This window comes from Aulonocara sp. 'chitande type north' Nkhata Bay, linkage group LG3, assembly GCF_057382095.1.
Source record: "Aulonocara sp. 'chitande type north' Nkhata Bay isolate Kocher_YH1m ecotype deep benthic linkage group LG3, A_spYH_male_GT1.1, whole genome shotgun sequence".
NCBI classification, from domain to species: Eukaryota; Metazoa; Chordata; class Actinopteri; order Cichliformes; family Cichlidae; genus Aulonocara; species Aulonocara sp. 'chitande type north' Nkhata Bay.
Window position 1 is genome coordinate 19,601,151 of NC_141346.1, and position 15,271 is coordinate 19,616,421.

The following is a 15,271-nucleotide window of genomic DNA, read 5'->3' on the forward strand; positions in this document are numbered from 1 at the left end:
TTTAATGGCTGTTGCAAATTAAAACAAAAATTGGTTCATTAAAACTACTCTAACAAGTTGTACTTACTTAATTTTCAATTCAATTCAATTTTGTTTATATAGTGCCAAATAATCAACAGTTTCCTCAAGATGCTTTATCTTGTAAGGTAAAGACCCTACAATACTACAAAGAAAACAGAAAATCCCAACAATCATATCACCCACTGTGAGCAAGTGCTTTAGCAACAGTGGGAAAGAAATGACATGTGGTGGAAGAGAGCCAGAGATTAATAATAACTAATAATTAAATGCACAGAGGTGCATAAAAAAAATGAGTGATACAGGTGAATGTAAAAGAAAAAGAAACACCTGGTGCATCATGGGAAGGCCCCATTAGCCAAGTCTTGGCTGAAATTCAACTAAATTTAACTAAAGAATGATTCAGGGTCACCTGATCCAGCCCTAACTATATGTTCTATCAAAGCGGAAAGTTTGAAGTTTAAAAATAGAGTGTGTGTTTTTCTCCTGAATCCAAACTGGAAGCTGGTTCCACAGAAGAGGGGCCTGAAAACTGAAGGCTCTCCCTCCCATTCTACTTTTAAATACTCTAGGAACAACAAGTAGGCCTGCAGAGCGAGAGCGAAGTGCTCTAATAGGGTGATATGGTTTTATGTGGTTAAGATAAGATGGGGCCTGATTATTCAAGACCTTGTATGTGAGGGGCAGGATTTTGAATTCAATTCTGGATTTAACAGGAAGCCAATGAAGCGAAGCCAAAACAGGAGAAATATGCTCTCTCTTTCTAGTCCCTGTCAGGACTCTTGCTGCAGCATTTTGGATTAACTGAAGGCTTTTCAGGGAGTTTTTAGGACATCCTGATAATAATGAATTACAGTCGTCCAGCCTGGAAGTAATAAATGCATGAACTAGTTTTTCAGCGTCACTCTGAGACAGGATATTTCTAACTTTAGAGATGTTGTTCAAATGGAAGAAAACAGTCCTACATATTTTGTAATATGTGCTTTGAAGGACATATCATGGTCAAAAATGATTCCAAGATTTCTCACAGTGTTACTGGAGGCCAAGGTAATGCAGAGTAAGCATTTGGTTAGATACCATATTTCTTTTTATACAGTTGCGATCAAAAGTTTAAAACCACTTGAAAAATGGCAAAAAAGCATGTATTGAAAACAACGCTTGAACTGAAACAGGCTGCTTTCACAGCTGATGAAAAGTTTAGGACCACATGCCATTAAAAAGCCAATTCTGTGTAAAAATGTGGATTCATTGTAGTTTTCTGTCAGGCTGTGTCATGATATTCTGATGGCAACGGCAAAAAAAACCAACATTCCCTTTTTGAACGTGGAGGGTTGTTGAACTGCTTAAGCAGGATCTCTCACAGCGCTCCATCGCTGCTGAGGTTGGACTTAGTAAGACAGTCATTTGGAAATTCTTAATGATCCTGAGGGTTATGGAACAAAAAAAGTCAAGTGGAAGACCCCAACAAGTGGATTAACAAATGCACATCAAGCAACAGAAAGAAGAAAAGTTTGGTATGGGGATAATGAATGAAAATGGACTTCAAAAACACCATCTACAATTCTGCAATGTCCACTTTTGGCAAGACGAACATCAATTTAGCAGAGTAGTTGGAAGAAGGTTCAGAGGAAATGATTCCTGTAATAAAGGAAAAGAGAAAAGGTATAGCTGCATACAAAGCCTGCCCTAGCAAATGCAACCTTAAGACCCTTTGAGGTACATGCACCAAAGTCCAGCGATTTGTCAGCGATAACTGGCTCCAGCTGTGCTTTCAGCTGCAGAATGCAGCTACACAGGCAACATCATCGGTCCACACAAGAATTTATTATGAAGGAAAGAAATAGTTTGACAAACATTTACAAAAAAACACATGGAATTTACACAGGACTCATCAAAAATATACATGAGCACAAGTCTCATACTGAAATGCTGCCACATTAGATTTTAAAAATCGTGCTGTAAATGTGTTGATTGAAAATCTACTGAGTCTACAGATGTTTTAAGTCACTGTAAAATGAGGCAAATAGAGGGAAACTTGTGGGGATAGGTTAATTGGATAATCCAAATTGCCACTTGGTCTGAATGTGCGAGTGAATGTGAGCGCGCATGATTGTCTGTCCCTGTGTGTTAGCCCTGTGACAGACTGGCGACCTGTCCAGGGTGTACCCTGCCTCTTGCCCTATGACAGCTGGGATAGGCTCCAGCGCCCCCCGCGACCCTGAAAAGGATAAGCGGAAGCGAATGGATGGATGGATAGAGGGAAACTATTGTACCAGAAATTTGCTGTAATTTAAACAACTCAAAGCTTAGACTAACCTAAATGTTATTTCTCTTTAGTTCTGACCTCACTTCTGTGCTACACAGCAAACCAAGGTCAGTAAGTTTACCATATGACAATCTAAACCAATCTAAACCCAATAAAGTGTGTTAAACATCCTTTTCTACATGTTGTTAATGGAGTTAATAAGCAAACAACACCAGAATTTTTTTTTTTTAATTACTGCATTATTACTTCTTGCATTGTGGTGTACCTGAAAGTAATGAAATATCAACAAACCTATGAGTCTACCTTATCTATGTCTCCAAGAAGCATTTATCATGGAGTAAAAACTCTTTATCTGGTCTGGACATGACTCCATACTAAGCTTATGTGTTTTATGTGATTTTATGTATAGCTTAATTTTCTCAGTCTCTCTAAATCTGCCAATCTTGACAGAAAAGGAAAAATGTAATTCTCTGATTCCATATTTTTTAGTTCCCGCTAAGTCTGATATTAGCCTGTTGTCTTACTAACTACTAACAGTAATCTTTGATTATTAAACATAAAGTGATTATGGAATTTAGGAAAACAAATATATTTTATTAGAAGCAAATACTATGTGGTTATTGTAATATATTGTTTCTGGTAATATGTTATTACAAGCCACCACTGAATGGTGGGTTATTATGGAACGCCAGGACTGCCATAATGAATTAATTAAATACACCATTAAATAATTAATTAAATGTGGATTAATTAAAATTGGAATTAATTAATTAAATAAATTGTTATGACACATGTAATTAATTAATTATTGACACATTTAATTAATTATTTATGTATTTCACATTTTAATTAATTATTGACACATTTAATTAATTAATTATTGACACATTTAATTAATTATTTATGTATTTCACATTTTAATTAATTATTGACACATTTAATTAATTATTGACACATTTAATTAATTATTTAATGATATATTTATTTATTTCATTTTGGCAGTCCTGGCGCCTGGCTCTCATCATGAAATAATTTTATCTGTCAGCCTCACCCATCAAACTCAGGAGGCGGGGTTAACGCTGCCCATGCAGCTTCTCTAACATTTGATTGGTTGCCGTGCAAAGTAAGTCAAAACAGGTCGATCCTAGATAATCGATTGCTTGTGTAGACTTGGGGCAGCCAGGTATCCCAGAATGCAGATCAAATCACAGGCAGCAATGGTGGTGGTGTAGTTTTAAAATACCCCGTTTTTCTGTCACCAGCTACACTTTTAACAGTGTTTTAGCCGCGAATGTCGCGCCGTATGTCTGGTCAGGTTGTGAACATAGAACATGTTTGCAAAAGTGCTCAGATGTTTTCAGAGATTTCACTAGCTCTGCTAACAATTAGCATGCAGAGTGCACCCAGGGGGTTACGTTAACCGGTTTGTTTACATATTCCACTCTCCGTGTTCCACATGTTGCATTCGCAGATTCTCATTTTCACCGAACGATCGTCTCTTTCCGCCTGGTCTTGTGTCTCTGTGCTTCTGTAACATAAAGAACGAGCTGACATTTTTCTCACGAAACCAGCGATCAGCTCAACAGACCCTCAGTTTACCTGCATGCATCCTCCTCCTCATCTGTCAGCTGTTTAACACCTGCTGCTAATTCAAGAAACACGCCTACGTTACCTGGTGATAGTCACAGTTTAACTGGGCAGCCGGTGCTCGATATAACGCAATGTCAGCGCATTTTTCTGCACAAGATAAGTAAATATAGTGTTTTCCAGCGCAGAGCTGCTGGAGCTTGTTTCCTTACAGAGCACTTTATAGGCGAACAGCTTCATCAGCGGCTGATGTCCAATCACCGGCACACAGCTTTGAAACCTCAGCTGAGTTTTAGCTCTCAGTGGTTAAACGCTGGACTTCATTCACTCAGGTTCTGTCTGTCGGGTCACGTTTACTTCGCTGTTTTATTTACAACTGAGCAAATCGGTTTGGCTGAGGTTAAAGTTACGTTTCATAACTGCATAGTTTCACAGACGTTTAATGGTTCACTGGCACATGTGTTAGACTGAACTATCATCTAAATATCATCTGTTTTTTAATAGTTATTCAACTGTATTCTAAGCACCAGCTGTCTGTTAGAATGTGATTTTTTTTCTCTCTCTGTTGGCAGAGGTATAAAAATGCGCAGGAAAATCTGACGTGCATGGCAAACTTCACCGACGATATTTAGGGAGGAATAAACACACATCAAACATAAATGAACCATTTGCCTGTCTCCATAATTGAGAGCATTTTCTCTTCTTATGTCAACACTCTCTCTCTCTCTCTCTCTCTCTCTTTTTTTTTTTTTTTTTTTTTTGCTTTTTCGGTCATGTTATGTTTACCTGTCAAAGGCTTGTTACAAACTATGAAACACATCGTGCAGACTTCTGGATGTTAGAAGAAAACTAATACTGCTCATGAATGAGACTAAAGGCAGGAAGGTGTCCTTTAAAACTAAACATGTTAATAGGACCTCCCTGTTTATATCATAGTTTATGATATAGCACGTGTATTTCAGTAATAGCCTGCTGAGGCCACTATACGTGCTGGCCTCATATCAAATGTGAAGGCAGACTGAGTCTATGTTTGACGTTTTTTTATATCTAATCTTCCTTTTCAAACATTTAAACAGCAGCGAGTCTGCAGCTGAGGGAATACAAACTCAAATTGTCGGAACAGGTTTGCTCGTTTCTTGGATTCATTTGGTGATTTATTAAATGTATAACTGTTATTCTAATCTGCTGCTGAGTCTCTTACACTTTTCTTTATGCTGTATATTTTCACGTCTCTGGAATAGTTGGAAGTTAGATAGTCAGCTGGGAAACTCTGTGTTAACTCATGGAGCTGAGGATATCGTGGATATGCTGACCTCGCTGCGTGGTGTACAGAGCGAGGTCAGCATGATTAATATTCACAATAAAAATATTAGCCGAACATCATGAAGTCTGTATGTGTTTCATAGTGTCGAACAACCTTTGTACAGTTAAAGCCAGCAGTTACTACATGACGGAAACACCAACGTTATCTCTTTTATGTGTTTATACACAGGTCACGCTGATTACTGAACAAAAACCCAAAGATCAGATGTTAAACAGATATATTTGCTCTCTCTCCTCCTTAAACATGTTTTTAATGTTAGTTAGAATTCAGAATTGGCGACTGAAACACGTAGGACACATAAGAACATCAGGAAATAAAACACCGATAAATATAACCTCAGTAAAAGAAGTCAGCGGGGGTTACTACAGCTGTGTACCGGGGCCTGCGCTTTGTCGGTGGGATTGCTTGCGAGGCGAGCGGGTCTATCCCACGCTTTGCCGTGAGACTGGGCAGACATCTCCGAAATCATCGAAACACTTTTGCAAAGAGGCTGTATCTTGACAAACCGACCAGACACATGAAGATTAAACCACTACATTCTCGGCTAAAAAAATATTAAAACGGTATTTGGTGACACACAAACAGGGTTTTTCAAAGTTCAGTTCTGTTAGCTTCCACATGCCGGTTGTTGTGTGCTAGAAACAATGGCCACCAGGCCAAAGCAATGGTTTTGACTCGATCAGCGTTAACCCCGCCCCCTGAGTTTGATGGGTGAGGCTGACAGATAAAATTATTTCATGATGAGAGCCAGGCGTCAGGACTGCCAAAATGAAATAAATAAATATATCATTAAATAATTAATTAAATGTGTCAGTAATTAATGAAATGTGTCAATAATTAATTAAAATGTGAAATACATAAATAATTAATTAAATGTGTCAATAATTAATTAATTACATGTGTCATAACAATTTATTTAATTAATTAATTCCAATTTTAATTAATTATTGCCACATTTAATTAATTATTTAATGGTGTATTTAATTAATTCATTATGGCAGTCCTGGCGTTCCATAGGTTATAAAAAACAGCATGTTTTAATCAGAATACAGAATCAGATTACATTGAATTCTCCATAGCTCGTCTGACTGTGAGTCCCAGCAACTCTCAGTTTTTTAAAGACGACTTTGTGTCTCTGAGCTGTGAGGAGGACGACAGCTCTGCTGGATGGACTCTGAGGAGAAACACAAGCAAACAACAGAGGACTGAGTGTGGAGATGGGTGGGGAAAACCAGCTGGTTCTTCCTGCAACATCAGCTACATTGACCCACTTGAAAGTGGAGTTTACGGGTGTGAGTCCAGAGAGGGTCGCATCAGTAACATGGTTAACCTGACAGTCGCTGGTAAGCTGAGTGTGTGGAGTTAGTGTTGATGAAGCTGTGTGTAAATGGATGAAATGCTGTAGTTTGTCTCTGTGTTGAGGTGGATCAGTGATCCTGCAGAGTCCTGTCCTCCCTGTGATGGAGGGAGATGACGTCACTCTGCTCTGTAAAACAAAGACCACTCCCTCCAACCTCCCAGCTGCTTTCTATAAAGATGGCTCCCTCATCAGGAAGCAGCCTACAGGTCACATGACCATCCAGCATGTTTCCAGGTCTGATGAAGGCCTCTACAAGTGTGACATCAGCGGTCATGGAGAGTCTCCATCCAGCTGGATCACTGTCACAGGTGACACACTCACCTGTCTGTGTTTCTGCAGGTTTCAACGTTCACAATGTGACGACAACTTAAGGACTGTGTTTGCTTTATTTCAGAGAAACCCTCCCCCACCCCCACCCCTCCACCTACATACACACCTCCTCCTGGTTGGACCTCTCTTGCTCCATCCCTCTTTCCTTCTGTTTTCTCTGTGTTGTCTTTTGCTGGATCAGTCTGTGTTGTGGTTCTACTGGCATTACTGGCTCTGCTGGTGAGAAGACATGTTCGTAAGAAGTCTAAAGGTAAAACCCATTTTTCTGTATCTTAGATATATAGGTTTGTTTTGCAGAATAAAGTTTATATTCATTTCATGTTATTGTTTATTCTGTTTAATTTCAGTTGATGAACAAGCTGGAGAAGATGCTGCTGATGTCACATATAGTGATATAAAAATATCACATCTTCAACAGCTGCCAGTCAAACAAAGCAGAGGTGATCTTATTCTTTTATGGTGTGCTTGGGGGCTATTGGACGATCATGGAGTTACGAAAAGGTTTTTTTTTTAAATAAAATGAGTAAAATATACATTTTCTAATGTATATTTTTCTCAGTTTTTACAGAGTTAGGACCCAAAATTCAGGACACAAGCAGATACAATAATCAAAGGGAGCAATTTTATTGATGCTGAGGCAGAAATTGAAACAAACACAAAGTAGATAAAAGGAATAAAAAAAAAACAAACAAATAAAAACGAATCAAAAATCCACACAGACACAACACACAACCAAGGAAAATAAACAAATGTACCAAGGACTCATTGCACTATATATACACTACCAGTCAGAAATTCCCTTCACTTGCACTTCACTTGTTCCACATTTTGTATACACTAACTGTCAAAAGTTTTATAACACCACAATTTTTCCAGTTATTTATTGCTATTCAAGTTGTTCCAGTCCAATGAATAGTTTGAAATGGTAAGTGGTGAACTGCCAGAGGTTAAAAAAAAGTTTAAGGTTACCCAAAACTGAAAAATAATGTACATTTCAAAATGATACAAAATAGTCTTTTTCAGTGAACACAAAATGGGTCAGCAATTTAAAGCTGCTCTGCAGCAATGGAGGTTGATCAAGCTGGTTCTAATAATTTCTACAGGTTTAACACTTAAAATGTGGGTCCTTCCTACAGATAAATTGCAAAGAAAGTCAAGGTGTCAGTAAGTACAGTTTCCTTCACCATCAAGTTTCTGAGAGTTAACAGCTTGAGTGATAGGGGGCTCACAGGACAACAGCTTCAAGCACAGAACCGGTTACGCCCCCCCCTCCCCGTAACAAGGGCAAAAGGGAGGAGATCAATGTTTAATCGGTTATAACACAGGGTCAGAAATATAAGTCCCAGCATGTGTGGTATCCACAGAAACCTCTGAATCTCAGCTAAAATCTCATATAAACCATTTGTACAACCACCAAACACAACAAAAACAAGCCATGATTAAAAGAGCAGTTACGTAAATGCACAAAAGTCCGCTAAACAAACAAAACCGAACCAGAAAGACAGAAATTGGCTTACCGTCCCAATTTCCTCCATTATTTTTGCCAGTAACTGGTAGCCTCATGACTATCATGGCATATCATTAACATGGCTAACTAGCCGCATCAGAGCCATTTCCGTCAACAACCTCCATTTTAGACCCACCTACAGACACATGACTGGACAAATGCCACATGCAGTAAATTTGGGCCCACGTGAGTTTTGGCTGCCAGTCACACGGAGAACTTTACTCAGCTGAAAGAGTTGATCCTGCTGGAGGAGTTCAAGACATGTCTCCCTGAAAATATTGTGGTGTACCTTAATGAACAGAAGGTGGGGTTACTGTCTAAAGCCGCTGTCCTTGCCGATGAATTTGTGTTAACTCATCGTGCTGCACTTTCGACAGCGCGCCGTGAGTACACTTCCGCAACTCATCCTGCCAAAAGTTATAGGGTTTCCCCTAAGTGCCAGACACGATCGGCAGATGAGGGGTTGCCGCTGCTCCTTTTAGCAGTGAGGGAAAGCGTGCAGGAGTTTAAGGCTTTAAGTCATTGCTTGGCAGTTTCTAAGGCCTCAGGTATGGGCAGCTTGATATACTTCTTTGGCACCTTCTTTGTCGCACCTTTCTGCAGCTCCGATAGTTGGTTAACCTCTCTCTGTGCTACTTTGATCTTAGCCCCTAGTCTCCTTCTCCATGGAGGGTATTGCCCCTTGTGGCTGTTCAACTTGTAGCCAAGAATCTCACGGATCACTGCTGCCGTAGTGTGGATCAGCTTGTTAGTCTTGGTAATGGCGGCTGTAGGTATCGTCTGTTATGCTTGTTATGTCCACATGAAAGAGGTCTAGGGGTGTGTTTGGGGACCGTTAACAAATGGGTGTAGAACAGAAAGAAAAAGAGACCAGACAGAAGTGTTTAGCAAATAATCTTAACATAAAGAAACTGCAATGCCACTTTATCAATAAAACCAAAAGAAAGAAGAGGTCACAACAACAAAGGACACAACAACTAAACAAAGAAACTCCACACCACGAGGAGGCACTTCCGGGGGCCCACAGGCCCACCCTGTCACTAGCAGCAGCAAGCCCTATTGCCACTGCTGTTGAGGCCCACAAGCCCATGCTATTCATATGAGGCAGCTACTCTCCCCACTGCTCCTACAACTCCACACCACAGACAGGACAAACACGCAACCTTTCCAACACCTAGAAAAATAGTGTAGAGTCAACAGAAACACCACCCTCTATCACACAGTTCTTCCCCAGCCCAGATTGCTGACTGGGCCTAGGTGGTAAACGAGGCCAATGAACGGCAACTGTATCCTGGGGAGAGAGAGGGAGTAAAAGAGAGACGGAGGGGTGGAGCAAGAAAGGAGGAGGTGGAGAGAGAACACCACACCCACACAAGGGCAATTTCAAGAGGCCGTAACACCCCCTCCCATAAATACAAACCAGTGGTTTGTCACAGAACGTCCTACAAAATTTTTAAAAAAATATATTACTTACCATGCACCATGTTACCACTAACCGCCTTAGAAAAATCTACTTCACTTGCGAGAAGAGAAACCGCTTCTGTCCGCCGATCCAGGAACTTGAATTCTTTGCATTTCAGGATACTTTTCTTTAATAAACGGTAAGCATTATACATATTGTCCTTACAGAGGCGGTTTCTCTTCGCGCAAGTGAGGTAGATTTTTTGAAGGCGTTTGTTTTTTTCGAGGTCACGGATGACCTCAGGAGAAGGTGATTGGTCACTTGCAATGTTGAACCTGGAACAACATTATTTATGATGACGAGGGCACTACACCAACACGAGGATATCAGATCGTCCCTTTCAAACAGATAGCAACCAGGTGGCCAGTTTTGTGGCAGAAGAAACAAAGCTTTGTTTCGGATCTTAAAACCATGCCTGTATCAGCTTTGTTAGCTGGCACACTCCTAGCTCTCGAGACTGACTGTTTCCGTTTGTAGGCCTCATAATCTGCTCTTAAATGGCCAGACTTGAAACAGAAGAAACGCTTTCTTTCCACCTTGGGACGAGACACAAGTACCTCACACTTTGGGTACTGCCCAGGTGGCACCTGGCTAGCCTTCACTGGGGCTAGCGAGGTGACTCGGTCATACCTACTGACACTAGTTTTATGGACGAGCAGAAACTCATCAGCCAGCGTCGCAGCCTGCTGTAGCGAGGAAACCTACTGTTCGCTAAGATATACTGCAATTTTCTTGGAAATGCAGTTCTTAAATTCTTCTACAAGCATTAATTCATGCATCAACACCAGGTCAGCAGCTTTGCAGGACACACACCACCGATTAAAAAGCACACTTTTCTCCCTTGCAAAATCTCAGTAGGATTGACCCTGTCCCCTTTTCAACCCCCGGAAACGCTGCCTATACGCCTTTGGGACCAGCTCATAAGCCAGCAGTCATAATTCAGACTGTCCTCAGCTGACAATGAGGAACAAACTTCCTGAGCCTTACCTACTAGTTTGCATTGCTGCAGGATGGCCCACACATCTCGTGGCCAGTGCAAGGCTGTGGCTATTTGCTCAAATGACTCAAAATAACCGTCAACACCAGAACAAGACGATTATTTTTTTCTACATCAAACTCTGCCTCAGACCGTGGCATGGAGGCAGTAGTTGGAAGGGAAACCTGTTGGAGTTCCAACTGTCATAGTTTGACAGTCGTCTCTGCTTCCACCTTTTTCAGTTCAATCTCTCTGGCTCTGGCCTGCTCCGCCTCTAAACGCCTAAGCTCCAACTCCTTCTTCAGCTGGAACACTCTCTCACGATCTTCCCTTTCCAGCTGGAGATGAGCCAGGCGTACCCGGAGTCTAGCATCCTGCTTTGAACCCACTGATGACTATCGAGAGTGGTTCAAAGTGAGGCAGTGTCATCGGCCTGTTCTCAGGCAGCCCCTGAGCAACAGGCGTAGACACCGATGGTGCTACAGCTTGATCCGGTAGCAGAGGAACAGGGTGAGATGCTGCACCATGCTCAGCCACACAAGGTGAACTGGCAGACATTGGCAAGGCCCCTATCCCCTTCCCCTACCACTGTATTTTTACCATAAAAATACCCCTCACCCCAGGCCTACTTACTCAAAACCTAGCTTACTTAGCTTCTGGAGTGTACCAGGTTCGAGACAACTTTAAAGGCAAACCATCAAGTGCTCATTCACATCCTCACGCAGATCTTGTCATGGTACTTCAAGTAGTCTTGGGAACCGGCTATGGAGGATCCAGGTTTCAAGCTTCGTCGTGATCCTATCTTTCAGGTCAGTTCCTCTCGCACTCAACGATCCTTCTTCTATCCCACTTGAGGCTTGGTACCCAATCTCGGGTGGGAGTGATAAAATCTCCCCCTCTGACCTGTCGTCCTGGCTCCCCCTTGCCGTAGCATGTGTGTTGTACCATGTCAATCTCTAGCTGTGAGAGCAGTCCCTTCTTCCCAATGTTGGAACACTGAGCTACTAGTTGTTTCACCCTCAATGTGGATGTTGGGTATCAAAGATTCCATAGGTCCCTCATCCTATTCATGTAACCCCTTAAACCAGGGTTACTTGTGTAGTAGCATTTCAACAATGCCCTGTTTTCACTTCTCATCAGGGTGATCTTGTTCCTCAATACCTGACCTTGTCAATCTGGGCGACGTCCGAGCTGGCATGCCTTCATATTTATCTGTCTCGCTCATGTCCGCAGTAGGCTCGCTTACCATGGGGGGTCTAGCCTTAGGCCCTTACTGGATACAAACACCCCCAGGTGGGTGGGTCCAGAATCTCTTCTTGAGCCTCTCTGTTTTTGCCTGGATTGTGTGGAACCTTCTGCCTGATTGCAGAAGTTGGAACAGTTTGTTGCTGGGATGGGACGGGTCCTTTATTATCTGAGGTGCTCTAGAACAAAATCTCCTGGTGCTGTCCTGTAGGGAAGGAAGAGCAACGTTCTGCTGTATGGCTCACTATCTGAAGAGCTTTTTGGTCCTTAACACAGCTGTTCCCATACCAGGATGTTATGTTCTGTGTGAAGATGCTCTTGTGCGCCTGCATAGAAAGTTCTGAGTATCACTGGAGAGACCCCAAACTTCCTCAGTTGTTGGTACAGGTGCTGCCTAGCCTTTTTGGACTGGACCTGAATGTGAGCAGACCATGTCGGGTCTGAGGAGATGTGGACACCGAGATGCTTGAAGGACCGCACTGATGATGGAGGTTGCAATGGAGGGGCTTGTAGACTCTGTGCTGACTCCTTCTCAAGTTCATCACCAGCTCCTTGGTCTTGCCGACATTCAGCTGGAGATGGTTTTCTTGGCACCACAATGCCAGATTCTCCACTTCATCCATGTAGGCCGCTTCATCATTGTTGGAGATGGCGCCCAACACCACTGTGTCATCAGCAAACTTCGCAGTGGTGTTGGAGTCATGAGTGGCCACACAGTCAGAAGGGATTCCAACATCCTGTGTTTCATTTAGACAAGGGAGTACAGCAGTGGCGAGAGTACAAACCCCTGTGGCGCTCCCGTGTTGGTGTTGATGCTGTCATAGACACACCTACCCAACCTCACTACCTGAGTTCTGCCAGTGAGGAAGTCCAACACCCATGCACACAGACGGCTGTTGAGTCCTAGATCCCTGAGCTTTGTGAACATTCTACTGTCTACATTCTATTGTGTTAGATGCTGAACTATAATCTACAAACAGCAGTCTCACATAGTTACCCTGTTTCTGGCCCATGTGGCTGAGAGTGGTGTGCAGGACATTGGAGATGGCATCCTTTGTGGATCTGCTGGGTTGGTAGGTGAACTGGTTCTTGCAATGATTAGAACAACACTAAAAGATCACAAAGAAACATGAGTGTAGAATAAAGCCGGGGCTACAATGACGCAGGTTGCACAATGATCTGATCAGCTGTTCATAACACACACACACACAGAGAGAGAGCGAGAGAGAGAGAGAAACAATAACAAAAACACATTGCTTCTGAGCAAGCTTTCTGGGGAAACACAGGGACCATGACACCAGCTCTCCAGCTATCTAGCGTCCTATTTTTCCACAATTAAAAAGTAATACAATTATTAAAACCATGTTCATTTCAAAAAGGTTGTAAAAGTATAACAGTAGTGCAAATTATATGCACAAACCATGAATCAAACACTGTTATATTATTTATTACCATAATTTTAAAACTTAATTATTAATTACAATACAAATTTACTCTTAAATTCTGAATCTAACTTTTGTAAAGACAATAATTCAATAGTTTGTGTGACATCCTGACATGTTAACCAGATCCTTTCATACTGTTGATAAAACACTTACAGCTCTGTGGTCAGTCTGTTCCCCTTGACTTATTTAACTGCTTATTTTTTGCTTATACTGCATATATATTGTTTAATCTTCGCTTTTCAGCTCCACCTTTTTGCCATTTCTTCCACAAAAAAATGAACAAATAGGCTGCTGTAAATGCATGTCGGGATGGGCCACTGCACACCAGTCACCACCCGCCCCACTTTGAAAATGCCCACCATGCCAGATTACCAGTACAGGCTTGGATGAATGTATTTTAATCATGGTTAATATCATGCCCACATATATTTAAAGTACAGACTGAAGCAGCCAGGGGTTGAACCAGTTAGTGACCTATTGTACAAGCTGAGCTACAGCTACCCATAAACATGTGGCCACTTCCCTCATTACCAGGTTTAAAAAAATGTTGGGTATAATTATGTGAAGGAGTCATTCTAGTGACTCATGAATACTACCGATGAAACCTGGTACCAGGTATTACCACTAATGGGAAACCTTATAATGCTTTACAAATATGCTGTATGAGACTGATAGGAATGACCAGTGCTAGGGTCGTCATTATTATTATTACTGAATATCATTTATTTTAATGTGTTTTTATTATGTATTTTAATTTCTTGTCTACAAACAGTTGATTACAAAAGTGTTTACAAAAGCCTTCGTGGGTGATGCCCTTAAATGCTAAATAAATGGTGGACACATCTTTGCTCCGAGAAGCTGAAAAAAAGAAGGAAAAATGTGTATAAAAAGAAATAAGTGTTGTGAATGCGCGTTGAGTGATGCTGGAACTGTTTTGTTGCCATGTTTATTTTTCTGCACTCTAGAAGGCAAAAGCCACTAAATTAGAGCACGTTTTTAATGTATTTAATCCATTAAAAGAAAGGCATTTTATTAGTCCAGAGACCTGTGTAATTTATGTCATTTTTTGCCCTTTTTTTATATTTCTTTCTTACTATTTTTATCTTTGAAAGCACTGGAGATTTGAGGAATACCAATAGCACTTGTTGGGAAATCAGTTTTACCCCGGTTCTTTTTATTCCTCATGCCTCCAGAGATGCACCGGACTCAGTAGTCATTTTCACAAAAACTTTATTCATCTTTACTCATCTTTACTCAAGCATGCATTCTTCTAGAAAGGAAGACTTGCCAGGCCGATGTCCCTCTGCAAAATCTTCACTCCTTTGTCTGTGAAACACAGTTTTATAGGAGCGACCCTATCACAAAACCCCCACGGTGTGCTGCAAACTCTGTCTGTGTCTATGTGCAAGAGCACGTGAGTGCCTGTGTGTGCGCGTATCCGTGTGTATGTGTGAGTACACGTGAGTGAGTGTGCGTGTGGATGTGTGTGCGTAACAGTTAAAGCACTATGTGCGTATATCTCTATGTACGTGCCTTCCTGAGGGTCATAAAAGTCCGTCTCCCTTCCAAACCAAAGTCATTTAGTTACAAACTTTGGGACTCCCAGCCAGGCATGCCCTGAGGAATTTCCACTCAACATTAACCTCTCTTTGTCTCACTTTCACAGTTCAAACTGGGGGAGGGTCTCCTAGAAATCTACTCCTAAGTTTATGACACACTCAGGCCTTTATTACATCCAGGGCAGTGTCAGT

The 15,271-nt window shown here is 41.5% G+C and overlaps 2 protein-coding genes across 2 annotated transcripts in view; one reads left to right on the plus strand and one right to left on the minus strand.

The window, feature by feature from the left end:
* The window catches only part of LOC147334363 (low affinity immunoglobulin gamma Fc region receptor III-like), a 529,842-nt gene that overhangs the window by 479,363 nt on the left and 35,208 nt on the right, over positions 1–15,271 (minus strand). The gene's annotated exons all lie outside the window — the stretch shown is intronic.
* Positions 1–15,271, plus strand: part of LOC147334389 (uncharacterized) — a 49,266-nt gene that overhangs the window by 24,932 nt on the left and 9,063 nt on the right. The window contains exons 3-7 of the mRNA XM_086287758.1: positions 2,356–2,391; positions 6,275–6,538; positions 6,618–6,863; positions 6,950–7,135; positions 7,233–7,325. Of these exons, the coding sequence (XP_086143884.1) occupies positions 2,356–2,391; positions 6,275–6,538; positions 6,618–6,863; positions 6,950–7,135; positions 7,233–7,325 (825 nt within the window). The remainder of the gene's footprint in view (positions 1–2,355; positions 2,392–6,274; positions 6,539–6,617; positions 6,864–6,949; positions 7,136–7,232; positions 7,326–15,271) is intronic.